Source organism: Medicago truncatula, chromosome 6 (genome assembly GCF_003473485.1).
Source record: "Medicago truncatula cultivar Jemalong A17 chromosome 6, MtrunA17r5.0-ANR, whole genome shotgun sequence".
NCBI lineage: Eukaryota > Viridiplantae > Streptophyta > Magnoliopsida > Fabales > Fabaceae > Medicago > Medicago truncatula.
Window position 1 is genome coordinate 7549741 of NC_053047.1, and position 15029 is coordinate 7564769.

The window sequence follows — 15029 nt, forward strand, 5'->3', positions numbered from 1 at the left end:
TGATAGACATAAATTCAAGTACAAGGATAAATTCAAGTATATCCTTGTCTTTGATTTAAAAATTAACATGTAGAGAATTAACTTTATTACTAAAATACTCACATGTAATCAATGACATGTTAATTTACTCACATATACTTCATTACTCAAAATTAACTCTACTTGGGAGAGTTAATCACATAACTAAAAAGTAACATATCATTGAGAAATTAACTCTCACAAGTAGAAGAAAAAAAAACTCTTATAAGGTGAATTATTTACTCACATATAATCAATTAATCGCATAACTTAAACAAAATCTTTAAAACTTGTTAGTAGTGATTCTACTTACCTTTGAGTCATTTGAAAGCTGTTGAAATATCGTTTCCATCGAGAGCTTTGATGTCACCTAAAATACTCACCTAAAGTAAACTACAGTAACTTAATTTAGTTCAAAATGCAAGATTATGAGAATGAAATACGAATGTCTATTTCATATTGTTTGTCTTCAAATTGTTCTAAAGAAACATTGAAATACTAAGTCAAATATTTATTACAGACCAAGTCTAAGTTGTTTCAAGAAACATTGAAATACAAATATTTATTACAGACCACAAATCACAATATTTTCAATTCTTGAGTTGTATCATTCTCCGTTGCCAACATCTGGTTGTAGTTAGCTTCCATAGCAGTAGTACATGTTGGAACAAAATGTGTTTTACAATGAACCTTAATGAGTTTTGATGATAACAAGGTATTAAAAATTGTCAATTGGTTATTACTAATAATTGTTCAAGTATACAGGACCAAATGCTAGTCAAGTAATTTCAATAGGTCTTGGAAGAACAATGGAAAGCAAAGGAATTCATAGCATCTGAAGAAAACTGCGTCTGAAGCTTGAAGTGCCCCTGAAGCTGAAGTGCATCTGAAGTGATGACGTCATCAGAAGCAGAAGCTCATTAGAAGCAAGGTTTTCATCAGAAGCGATATCATCACCAGAAGCTACATTTTATCCGTAAATTCAAACTGAAGATCCAAAGTAGCTGTTTCTCATTTCAACATTATCTAAGAAGAACGAAGAATTGAAAGGGAGGTATCAACGGTCATTTGGATAGCACTGAGTATTTGTCCTTCGTTAACAGAGTTGACAAAGTACAAGTGTACAACCACTACCTCCACTACTCTGTTTTGTCCACGCTACAAGACAAGACAACAGCTATGCCAGCAGAATTTGTGCCTTCAAGATGGGAATGAATTTGAAGCTAATTCTTCAAAGGACTACACCCAAATCAGGCAAAGGATTACTGGTGAATGATCAAAGGATTCCAAACGACTCTTTAGACGTGCTAATCATCTCAACGTCTCTTTCACACCTCTATATAAAGGAGTGAAGACTTGAAGATTGTAGAAAGATATACACAAGTTAAAAAGCGCCAAAACTCTGTCAATTTGATTCTACAAAGCACACTGAATTTCTGCACTGATTTGATACATCTTAGAAATTCAAAAGTCTAGAGTCTTTAACGTATTGTATTGTGAACACCACTGATTGTATATCAAGTGTTCAAGTCAAACTTATTTCATTGTATTTTTGTTTGATCAGAAGCCTCTTGCCTGCGTGCTTGAGCATTAGAAGACTCTTGCTTAGTGCTTGAGCATTGGAAGACTCTTGCGTGTGTGCTTAAGCATTTTTGAGAAGTCTCATACTTAGAGAGTATTGAGCATTTTGTAATCTTCGTGATTATAGTGAAATCTCCTTGGAAGTGCAAGGGGGACTGGACTACTTCCGATTTGTGGAAGGAACCAGGATAACTGCTTGTGTCTTGCTTTTCTTTTCTCTGCTTTGATCTTTTCCGCTGCATATCTGATTCTGATCATTTCATCAGAAGCATTCACAAACTGCTTCTGAAGTTTTATCAGAAGAAGAATTTTTTTTAGAGAGAAAAAGAAAACACAATTCAACCCCAACCCCCCCCCCCCCCTCTCTTGTGTTTTTCTCACCTTCAGTACACACACCTTTCCACTCATTAGTTTTCCCAATTATTTCTTGGCAGAATGACATAACGTTTTCTCCATATTGAACTCAAAGGTAGATGCAATTATAGAGATCAAGGCACAATCATGGTCAAGTTGTCTTTGTCACAACATTCATAACTACAGATCCCAACCGAAAGATATGAACAAATTTGATTTTTTGTATCCAATTTTGTGTCTGGTTATGGTTGTCCATTAATTTGTGTTATAAACCTCCAAGGAAGAAGAAGAGGGGAAATAGATCAGTTGTGCAAAAATAACATTTAGAGTGAAAGAACAATCTTGCAATTATAAAGGTGTTTGTTGAAATGAGGCTTCAAAAGCTTATCAAGCTAAAAAAAAAAACTTGAATTTGAATGAGAAGGGTACGTGTAAAGAGAAGAAGAACAAATATAGTTTCTACTAAGACTATGGACACAAGAATGAATGAAATAAAACTAACACAAGTTCAACTCTCTTTGCAACATGGAGGGTCTGAGCTCTTCTTTATATTGGAAATTGTTACAGTTTTTGATGGCATTTATTGATTTGAATTTACTCCCAAACAAGAGAGCAAAACATTGAAGACTACTACATGAGAATAAGGTTGGTAGTTGGGAATTTGAATGTAAACTAGATGCAATACATACTCAAAATAAGTTAAAATTAACTAAATGTTTTCTAAACCAACAAAATTAAAAATCATTGTTAAGAAAGATTGTTTCATTGTTTATAAGCATTATACTATTATTTTACATTTTATTGTAAAATTTATTCAATATTCACTATTATTATGAGTAACAAATTTCAGAATAAATTTAATTTAATTTTGCCGACACTTTTGGCAAATAACCTTTAGTTATTATGATTTTTTAACCGATAGGAAATAATTTCTTTAAAAAAAACATTTAACTATTAATTTAAAGATTGAATCAATCCGTACATGTCGAATTGCCGAATATACAGTAGAAATTCTCTTTTTGATAACAAGTAAAGTTTGTTTAAGTTATGTATTCAAGGGTAAAATTGTACATAAAAGGTCCAATCAAAATTGGTAGTTAATTTGAGTTCACTTTACATTATGGTATAAAACTACTAATAGAAGAATGAGATTCAAATTGAATATGGTTTCAAATGGCTTTCTTTAACCATCTTGGCAATTTTAGTGAAGACTTCATTCCCATTCTAGTAAGAAAAACAGAATACAACATGTGCAGCAAGAACATGAAACATCCACCATTCAACAAAACCTGAAACAAAAAAGCAAATCAAGAATGTTTCAATACCTCAAGAAATATAAGTTATGAAGCACGGATACGGACCCAGACACCGGACACAACACAGACACCCCGACACCGCTAAAAATTTGAGAAAATCACATAATTCAATGTAATTATATGTGTCGGTGTCGGACACGACATGCATCCGACACCGGGACACGGCTAATCTGAGAAGTGTCCGTGCTTCATAGAATATAAGTCAAGTCAATATAAACACTCAAAAAAATGTAACATACCAAAATCCCAAATAGGGTATATATGAAGTTCATTGAAGGAATTGAATTGACACCAGCAGCAGTCAGCACAAATGTAAGAGAAGCGTGAATGTTAATGGTGATCTACAAGTCGTTTGCACGAGAAAAACATGAATGAAAAGGAAAACAAATACGTCAATAGGTTTGTGGTATAAGAACATGTTTGGATCGATTGTGAGTTTGGCGACATCACTTGGCAGTCTGATTTTATTAAAGATCTAAGGTGTAGCTTTTGCCACGATCATAGTGTCATACTGTGATTTTGTTAATGTCACTGACAATCCAAACATGTACTACGATGAACGAAAAATTAGGAGATAAAATTGTGGAATTCATTACCAAAGCTAGTATGTTTTCCCTTATCAAAAAGGATGAAATCAAGACAAAGCCAACGGCACCGATCGATCTTACCTGTAAAACATGAATAAGGTTCCATTATGAAAATATTGTGAAAAAATATAATCACATCAAACGGGTATAAGATTGAGGTTAAAGGTGACAAACATTACAATTGCGCACAAGAAAACTGACAGGCTCCAACTGGTTTCCAACCTGATAAGATGCAAAAAATAAAAGAAGACAGAAAGCAGTTACAAAATCAACTTACTTTTATCAAAATCAATTTTTGTCACCACATAACCAAAGTTCCAAACACACACTTAGCTTATTTCAACTAAAAAAGGACCAGTGGTTCACAATTTCTATCTTTGTAAGAATATGAAAACATTTCATAATCTTGCAGTAGAAATGTGCATACTATCAAAAGGTGTAGATAAGGAAATATGTATCGTGATTCGTGATTAACTTGAATTAAAAAATGTGCATCATGGTTAATGATTCACTGCATTTTACAGAGAACAATAATCTTAATTCAAATAAAGTTACGTGGAAAGTTAATTAAGAAAACATTATTCAGTGAATGAATGACATACCTCCACAGAGTACCCATTGTATAACCAACTATACCATGCTTAAGCTGCATGAAAGAAATAAAATATTCACAAATCAAGTAATTTATAGGAAGTTTCACTACACTACACTATTTGCCGCAAAAGGAAGAAAAAAGGAAGCAATTTTTTTTGTTGCACCAACATTAAGTTTCTCAACATTCAAATCTGCAGTTCTTACAAAAGATGGTTTATGGTGTTGATTTAGTTATTTCATATGCAAAATATTGGCAAGTCATCTAGATGGAGTCTCTAGTAAACCTCTTCATCGACAACTACCGTCTCTAGAAGGAGAAAATATAAGTCACATGTTCAATGCATGGTAATAGATTATCAGTATCTTACAATACATGCGAGTCATGTCTCAATTTCAATTCGGTACAAAGCTGAACTCAATCGGTATGAATCCTTAGTGTGTATCTATTTTAGACATGGATTTCATCTTTAATCCCGATTCATTCAAGTGATTTCTACTTAAATTTAGTATAACCAGCCACTGTTTTTTTGTCAACTTTGTAATGCCATACGCTTTTCTTTTTCATTTGATTTATGACTTGAATCTAGAATTATATAGAGGTTCATATATGATATACCAGCTTACGATTTTGACGTGTCACTGGTTTTTACATAAAAATGTCATAATTTTATTGGTAATGTATCTTACAATCATAAGATTCGATTCACAAATCGGAAATTGAGTCTTCCGATTCACACGATTTGAACCTCGAATTGATTGAATACACTTATTATAATTATATTATGTCAAACAGGCAAAAAAGTAACACAATGTTTATAAATTAGTATATGATCAAATATAAATATAACCTCCAGTCTCATAAAATGTTCTTGTAGCTCACAAAATGAACAGTTTGATCTTTCGTTAGTGTTTTTAATAAAATTAAAAATTACCGACAACTAGAAGGAAAACACAGAGTCGAGAGTCTTAACCAATGAAGTTAAAAGCAAGCTCACCAGATAGGTTAGAGCTTTTACTGGACCGGACAAGACAAACAAAAGTATAGTTGTTGCAACCTACAACAAGAACAAAAAAAATATGATCATAATGCAAGAATAACTATTCAAGAATTATTCATTGCATTTTGTTAAGCAACTAGCAATTCTAACCATAGTTTTCCTTCCAGCATCAATACCCCATCTCATCGATGATATCACTATTGGCAACGAGAAGAAACAACTAAAGTAATTCTGCAACCAGAAAACAAAAACAAAAAACAGAATAGTGAGGCCAAAAATAAATTAAATACCTAAAACACGAATTGAAACTTCTCTATCACCCATTTTTGTTAATATTAACCAATTCTAACCTAAAAAAAATAAAGAAAACAATGTCCATAGTTCAACATTCTTAGCCAAACCTCGCACAAAAACAAATATTCGAGTTTGGTTAGAGCCAACCAATTTTCAACCCCAAAAAAAGAAGACCCTCAGCAGGCAATCTGCGCAGTCACAAATTTAGTGAAATCAACAGCATAGTTTGAAACTGTGATCCGCAGCAGCAATTGTGATTGCAATATAAAGGTTTTAAAGGCTTTTGCACCCGTAATTACAGCTGCATCAGTCACATTTTCCCACGTTTTGTTGCAATATCAAGGTTTGCAGTGTAACAATAACAGCAATTTAGAACAATGATCAACACCATTCATGTAAGATCAGATGGTTCATATGATAAATTACACAAATCAGTTTCAACCGTTCAGACTTTATCAATAGTCGAGATTGCAACTTAAGACAAATTTTCCCCTGAAAATCTATTTCTATAAACTTATTATACTTTCTTAGCCAAACCTTACACACAAACAAATATCCCCTTTTTCCCAGAGCTAACAATTTTCAACCAAAAAGAATACAAACCCATTATTCTAGTTACTTAACCAAACAAACATATATAAAAACCAAAGACTCAAATTTTGATTCACTGTAACAAACCTGAATAGCATGAGAATTGCTCAAGAAATAGACCAAACCACACAAATAAAAATCCAATTTTTAATAGAGCTAACCAATTTTCAACCAAAAAGAATACGAGCACATTGTTCTAGTTCCTTACCCAGACAAACCTACATAAAGACCAAAGTCTCAAATTCTGATTCACAATAACAAACCTCAATGGCAAGAGAATTTCTTAAAAAATTGACCAAACCGACACTTTTGATTGAAGGTGTGTTTGAAACCAGCACGACACCAATACATGTGATTACATTCGATTACATCCATTTTCTCAAATTATCACCTGTATCAACGTGTTAGTGTCAGTGTCGTGTTCGCGTCTCTGTCGGTGCTTCATATGTTAGAGCTAACCAGTTTTCAACCAAAAAGAACACAAACCCATTATCCTATTCTATTTCATTAACCAGACAAAACCTATAAAAACAGAAGACCCAAATCTTGGTTCACAATAACAAACCTCAATAGCAAGAAAGAGAATCCCTCAAAAAGTAGACCAAACAACACAAACAAAAATCCATTTTTTGTTAGAGCTAACCAATTTTCAACCAAAACTAATACAAACCCATTTTTCTACTTCCTTAACCAAACAAGACACAAATTTTGATTAACTAAAACAAACCTCAATAGCAAGAGATTTGCACAAAAAGCAGACCAAACCACACAAAATCCAGTTTTTGTTAGAGCTAACAAATTTGCAGGCAAAAAGAGCACAAACCCATTATTCTATTTCCTTAACCAAACAAACCTATATAAAAACAAAAGACCCAATTTATTCACAATAACAAACCTCAATGGCGAGGGAGAATTGCTCAAAATGTATACCAAACCACACAAACAAAGATCCAATTTTTGTTGGAGCCTTTGTAGCACCGAAACTTTTGAATGAAGGTGTGTCTAATGTCTAACACAGACAGGACACATACACGTGATTACATCAATTTTCTCAAATTATCACTGGTATCAACGAGTTAGTGTCTGTGCTGTGTTCATGAACGTGTTGGTGCTTCAGAGGTTAGAGCTAAACCCATTATTCTAATTCCTTAACCAAACAAACCTTATCAAACAAAACACCCAAAATTTAATTCTTAATAACAAACCTATGTGGCAATAGAATTGCTCAAGAAATAGACCGAACCACACAAACAAAAATCCAATTTATGTTATAACTAACCAATGTTCAACCAAAAACTATACATACCCATTATTCTAATTCCTTAACCAAACAAACCTATATAAAAACAAAAAGTCCTAAACTTTGTTTCACACTAATAAACCACCCAAACAAAGATCAATTTTTCCTATAGCTAATCAATTCTCAACCAAAAAGAACAAAAACCCATTATTCTATTCTAGTTCCTTAACCAAACAAACCTGCATAAAAACCAAACACCCAAATTGTGATTCACAATAACATACCTCAATGAAGTAGACCAAATCACACAAACAAAGATGCAATTTTTCTTAGAGCCAACCAAAAACAATATAAACCCATTAATCTATTTCCTTAACCAAACAAGACCCAAATTTTAATTCACAATAACAAACCTCAATGGCAAGTGAATTGCTCAAGAAATAGACTAAACCACACAAACAAAGATCCAATTTTTGTCGGAGCCCTCGAAGCACCAACACTTTTGAATGAAGGTGCGACATCGATATATGTGATTACACAGACCCAAATTTTCAACCAAATTTATTATAAACCCATTATTCTATTTCCTTATCCAAACAAGACCCAAATTTTGATTAACAATAACAAACCTCAACAGCAAGAGAATTACACAGAAAGTAAACCAAACCACACAAATAAAAATCCAATTTTTCCTATAGCTTATCAATTATCAACGAAAAAGAACACAAACCCATTATTCTATTCTAGTTCCTTAGCCAAACAAACCTATATAAAAACCAAAAACCGAAATTTGAATTCACAATAACAAACCTCAATAGCAAGAGCATTACTCAAGAAGTAGACCAACCCAGTAAGAGCAGCAAACATGGAACATTCAACCAACTGAAGTGTCTTCTGATACACTTCCCCTTCTGGTGACAAATCCTTAACTTCTTCATTGTTGAAAATTGCCACTTCAATATTTGAAACCCTTTGAAGAGGGAACGAACATGGTTTGAGTTTGAGAGGAAGTTTCAATGGTGGAGATGGTGGAAGAGAGAGAAAGTGAGGGTGAAGTGGGTTTGGTTTGGAAATGGAGGAGAAGATGAAGGGAGAACGGTGTTGATAAGTTTTCAGGGGAATCATGGAGATGATGAAGACTTCAAACTCGTGTTTGGTTCATTGGAAAAAATTAGAGCTCGATATATATGGACCGTTAATTTACATTTTACAACCACCTAAAATCAATAAAGAATAGTCCCGATAATGCACAATATGTGCAGGGGTTGGGGTGTCCGGGATTCGAACCCCAACTCCTGCATATAATACCTGAGCTATGCTCACGGGACAAAAAGGGGAGATTTTAAATCGCATGTATGTATAAATAACGTGGTGTTACAAAAATTTGTGAAAATTCGACTAATGTGGCCAAATTTACAAGTGCAATGAGATTGCACAAGCATAAAAAACTTACCTTACGACCATAATTTCATTCATAATGTCAACAGAGAATGCAATTTAAAACTTTGAGTATAATTAGCAAAATTAACATATATTTTCGTTGTGTTTGCAGCAATGAAAACATCTCTACCAGTTTTTTGTTGTCAAAACAATGTAGTTAAATGAGTCAAAAATGTTAATATCACATTCAAGAAATTATTAATTTATCAGGACACAAAATAGGTAAACTTTTAGTGTTGTTTTAACTAAAATCTTACAACTACCATAATTTCCCTCAAATGATTTCTTACTATAATTTTCTTACAATGTAGTAAAGGATAGTGAATCATATAAAGGGGAGTTAAATCACTATAAAATTATAAGATAAATTCCTCAAAAATAAAAATATAAGATAAACTATCAGAAAAAAATCTAAACGTCAATGAGTTTGATAGAAATATGATATTTGATAGAGCATTATGACTCTCTTTGATTCATCTAAAGAACAATCAAGTCTCGTCTTATTTAGTGGGATAAGACTTAACTATTCTTGTTTCTACTTATTGATAGGGTAACTTTTGATGCAGTTACTAGACCTATGATTTGGAGGGTCCGTAAAAGTGCAGTTATTAGTATCATAAATAACGCCATTCAGCCATTGCTTGAGACTATTCAAAAAATTAGACTTAAGAACTATGAATGCAGAGATACATTGTTAGCACTTAGCACTGTGAAGAAGTTTTTGCTTTAGGATTACAAGGTTTTTCTTCCATACTGTTTTCTATTTTTAACCAATAATATATGTTTTTTATCTCTTGAATTCAGGTTCATATCACTTACTATGTTGTAGGGTAGCACTTAGGTGATATAGAGTTGGATGACATTAGTGACATTGACCAATCACAATGTCATAATGTTTGTGAAGAGCATGATAAGTATCTAAGCTAAGCAATGCATGTAAATTTGTCCAAATTATTTTATTATTTTATGCCATTTCGAAATTGCTTATAAATAAATGTATACTTTTGTTATATTATCAAGTTTGAGTTTCTTGATTAAATTGACCAGTTCTATCCGGATGCTATCGTGCGCCAAAAGTATATTCTCTCCTATTTCTATTATAAGAAGAAAAAAAACCAATTTTTATGCTTGAATAATTGATGCATCTAGTCTATATTATTGATCAAATACATCAGTTATTCAACCAATCTAAAAAATGATTTTTTTAATGACCACTAATAACTTTTGATATAGCAATTTTAAATTATTTCAACGCAAGGTACATGAAATTAGTACTACGTACATAAAGGAAGAAGAAAAATAAACCTTTTTAATTATTTCAAAGCAAGGTACATAAAATTAGTACTTTTGATATAGCTTCCACACAAAGGTGCACCAACAAGAAAAGAAAAAACAACGTAACAACATTCTAAGGAGGAATACATAAAGGAAGCTTCTCTCTATTATTGATCATGTTTCACAATCATAAAGAGCACACTATAAATCAAAAGTTACAATCATAAAGAGCACACAATAAATCAAAGTTAACATAATAAAAAAAAAACAATGAGCTAGAGATGTCATCATGAACTAAATATAGCATCCAATGCAAATACTTGTGCTTGGTTTTATTAATTAGGTTATACCCTATCTTCATGGAAGATTATTGTCTACACTCCAAACAATGCTAAGAAACACCAGCAAATGATAATTTTAACCTCGAATTACATCGATAGTTAACTGCCGCCGGTTAAAACCCATCATCAGTTAACTGCCGAAGAAGTTAAATATTAATATTTTCATGGTATTTCCTAGCACCCTTTGATGTGGGAACAACAATCTTCATCTTCATGTGGTAGCATCCAATGCTAAGATAGTGCTAAGGTTCATTGGATTCATGTAAGCCTTAGTGCCTGTCATAATATCATTCACAATAAGCTTGTTTGCCTTTTCAGATGGATGGAATGCATCCCAAAATGCATTTAAGTCTCTATTTGAGCACAAGTTGGAAAGTTGTGTGCATAGTCCAATTCCATTGTTAGGTCCTTGTCCACAACAAGCTATTTTAGATGTTTTGAATCCTGGTCAAAGCAACAACAAAAATATTAGGGTTAATATGTATTTATCCCCTGTAATATGAACGGCTCTGGGTTTACCCCTTGTAAAAAAAAGTTAGATTTCAACATTGTAATATGAAGATTCTTTCGTTTTAGACCCTGGTGTCGTATGACTGTAATTTTTTTTTTTTTTTGTGATGATTGTTTCGACTGCAACTGCAATTTAAAGCTTTGAATATAAGATTAGAGTAATTACCGTATTGACCGGGATTATTAATGAAATTAAGATGTGTTTTCCCGGTGTTTGCAGCAATGAAAACATCCCTGCCAATTTTCTTGTTAAGTCCTAGAAGCATGTTTTCAAGTTGAGGGTTAAACAATGATGAAGCTCTTTGTAGTTCAGTTGAACATTGTCCATTTCTTCCACGTTGAGCAATTTCTGAAGGAACACAACCCATAGGTCCTGTTCCTGTCACAAGAACTCTTCTAGCTCCCAAATCATATAGTTTCTGCATCATATATATAACTATGAGAAATAGCATATGCATATTATCCTTGGACTTGTTTGATTGTGTTTTTATTTTTTACTTTTTTGAAATTTGTTTTATAAAGTAGTTCAATTTTTTTTTTGTCAAAAAGAAACTATTTTTTGAAATAAGTATTATCTATTTTCATTTTAAAAACAGAAGGAAATAAAAATACTCCTTTTGAGTCCCTACTTTGTAAAGCTCTTTTTTAAAAGTCAATGATTTTTTTTTTTTTTTGGTACAAGAAAATTAGTCATTGATTTATTAGTGGATCAATAGTCAAAGACACCTAGCTAAAGACATTCAAATCTTGGATGTACTATTTTTGAAAATTATTTTAGTTTATTAATATTTTAAAAATAAAGTTGTTGTATTAACTTCATTTAGTAAATTCATTATTTTAAAACCTAAAAATCCAAACAAATAATATGTGTTCTAAAAAAAAATCAAAAATATTTTATAAACTGATTTATTTTCTATGAAAAGTACCATCAAATTATTCCTTAAAATTCATGCTAAGGTTGTTATGATGTTAACCTAAGCTTTTGATTAGTTGTACCTAAAAGATGTATATTAAATATTAATCAAATAATTCTCATTAAAGGGTGTTACCTGCAAAAGTTTTTGGTACTCAGAAATGAGATACTTGACATATTCAGGTAATGGATATTGACGAGACCTTGCAGAATAAGGCACCAAGTAGTAGTTATTCACAAAATCATTGCCACCAACAGTTATGAGAACAAGTGCTTGATTCACACGACTCTTTGCTTGTGATGCACCAATAAGAGCACTTAACCTACTTTGGTACTCTTGAAAATACTCATATTGTCTATACATTCTTATGATATTTATCTGCAAAATTTGCATCTATATTAGTCATTTCCATGTGCATAATAATAAATCCTCAATTTTAAATTTTTGAAGTTAAATTTTTTTTAAGTTTAAATATATTTTTAGCACCTGAAAAATGAGAGAAAAATTATAGGTACTAAAGCGAAAAGTGAAATATTTGTGGGGGCCTAAAATATATTTAAGCCATTTATTTATTTATTTATTTTAATGTGTCGGTGTTAAGATTTTAACTTTTGAACATGCATTAAATGTCGCCAAAGACAATAGGCAACGCTCACATAGGAGACGCCTGAAAATCATCGCCTATTCTTTTAGGCAACGTTTTTCACAGTTCTGGCAACAATTTTCAACTGTTGCTAAAAAGATAAACGTTGTAGTAATTATTGACAAGAATGGTTAGAGTATAAAATTGGATAATGAAATTAGAAAAAGAATCAATTTACAAATTGAATCCCAGTGTCATTGAGTATTCCAATTCCAGCTGAAGCAAAATTAGCTCCAACTAGAAGCTTTTCTCCTCTTAATTCAGGACTTAAGTATGGCAATGTTGGCTCAGCACCAAGTTTCTGACCTGAAAAATAATTCAATTAGTTAGATATAAATGCATATACAAAAAGGTTTCAAATCAAATGTGCATGATGAAATTTGAAGGTTATAAAAGAAATGAATGTTATTTTTTAGGCAAAAAGAAATGGATGTTCTAACAAGAAAGGTCATTCAATATTTTAAAAGCCTGACCGAACCAGCCGATTCAATCTATCAAACCAGTTGAACCATAAATCGGCAAATTTTATGATTGGTTTGATCATTGTTGTATAGTAGTCTCATTGAACCAGTTGAACTAGTTTTTTCAACCGGTTTTAATTTTTTTACTTCTTAATTTATATTTATTAATCATCCAATTTAACCGTGATTGAACTGATTGAACCAATTACGTCATTCCCCTTAAATATCACCGATTAGATTTTCATTTCGGTTTTTAAAACATTGCTTAAACTACAAAGTAGAAACAATAGAAATGCATCATATAACAAGTTAAACCTTGAAATAAATAAATGTTGAAACAAAGGGTCATTCAAAATATTGCAATATATATCAACACATATGAAATGAAATTAAACTTACTGATAATATCAGGAATATTGTAACCATTGGAGAATCTACCAGTTGGTCTATGAGATGGTTGATAATCAATACCATAAGGGGGTGCATCAGCACGTGCAGTAGTAGCCAAGTAATTGTTATTTCCATTATCAACAAGTGAATCTCCAAACACTAAGAATGTTCTTGGAATAGCTTCAATCTCATGAACAAATATTCCTCCAACAACTAAAATGACCAAAGCAACAAAACTTGATAAAGATGCCATTGAAAATGAGTGTTTGAAAATTGACTATTGTTTTTAGAAATGTGTGGATGTGGAAAAATGTACATGATTCAAGTCTTTATATAATAGGGAATTATTTATTTCATAGTATTATTGTGATTCTACTAACATAGGAGGCTGCTTTTAGGTGCTCTTTAATAGTTGCAAGGTTTTTTCCTTCAAAAAAAAATAATTGCAAGACTTTTATGTTATGTTTCTGTAAATGGTGGCATTGTTAAAAAAGATTAAATGTGATTGGTTGGATTCATTAAATAAGATTCAACTACAATGGTAGATCATTATGTTTTCCACGGTGCTTAAAGTAAGTTGCAAGTGTAACAGATTTTTATGTCATTTAATTTTGCTTAACTAGATTATATAATTAGGACTAATTTTAGTTAAGCATTTGTAGACCTAGCTAGTATATACAATTAGTAGGAATTATATTTTTTTTGTGTTAACCTTCCCTTCACAAGGGAAAGGGGTCATGTAATATTCGATCGGGAGGTAAGTAAAATTTTGTAAAAAATTGTTACACTTAAGAATGGAACTCAGTTCTTTTTTGATGAAGCTAAATTAATCCACTCAAATTGACACCGGGGAGAATTGAACCTGAGACCTTGAGAAAGAACACACCCTAAGATCTGAAGCTAATACCACCAGATCAACCTAAATGAGTTAATAATAATGAATGGTTAACAAACCATTTTTAACAAGCTGGAAAAAGTAGCAAAATGTCATAAGCATGGCTACACAAAATTATACTCCCTTTATCTCAAGGAGATATTTGTTGATTTCACATATATTAAAAATTATTAAAGTATTCATATATAAAACATGGTATATGTGAATTTGATACAAAATAAATGTTTGTGAAAATTAATATGAATTTGGTGAGACAATAGGAAGTCACAAAAACTTTGTCATTTCTATATATGGTTGTATTACACATCTTCACGGGGTCGAGAAGAAAACGATAGGCATGCAAAAGCACCTCTTTTTTAATTTCTAATATTCCATTTTTGCACTCCATGTTCAAACTTCATGTTATGATTGATTAGCATGCTATGGTTATATATATGAATGTAATCAATTACACACTAATGGGACCTCAACATTGGTCCTATGTGTCATTTTCCTTTCTCAAATTATATAAACAACAAAAATATTAGTACAATTTAAAATAAGAATTTAATTTAAAATTATTTTACACACTCGTCTAATGATTAAAT

At 31.8% G+C, this 15029-nt stretch overlaps 2 protein-coding genes across 2 annotated transcripts; both read right to left on the reverse strand.

Moving 5' to 3' along the window:
* Nucleotides 1-2953: 2953 nt before the first annotated feature.
* LOC11408825 (uncharacterized) lies at nt 2954-8767 on the reverse strand. The gene is made up of 8 exons (XM_003618705.4): nt 8384-8767; nt 5599-5679; nt 5446-5505; nt 4459-4502; nt 4036-4078; nt 3866-3937; nt 3509-3610; nt 2954-3242 (listed from the first exon to the last, which is right to left on the reverse strand). Exons 1-8 carry the CDS (start codon nt 8696-8698, stop codon nt 3123-3125), a joined length of 837 nt encoding a protein of 278 aa, XP_003618753.2. The 5' UTR covers nt 8699-8767; the 3' UTR covers nt 2954-3122.
* Nucleotides 8768-10394: 1627 nt separating this feature from the next.
* LOC11422537 (GDSL esterase/lipase At5g33370) lies at nt 10395-13863 on the reverse strand. The gene is made up of 5 exons (XM_003618707.4): nt 13557-13863; nt 12875-13002; nt 12189-12431; nt 11306-11558; nt 10395-11073 (listed from the first exon to the last, which is right to left on the reverse strand). Exons 1-5 carry the CDS (start codon nt 13798-13800, stop codon nt 10841-10843), a joined length of 1101 nt encoding a protein of 366 aa, XP_003618755.1. The 5' UTR covers nt 13801-13863; the 3' UTR covers nt 10395-10840.
* Nucleotides 13864-15029: the final 1166 nt, after the last annotated feature.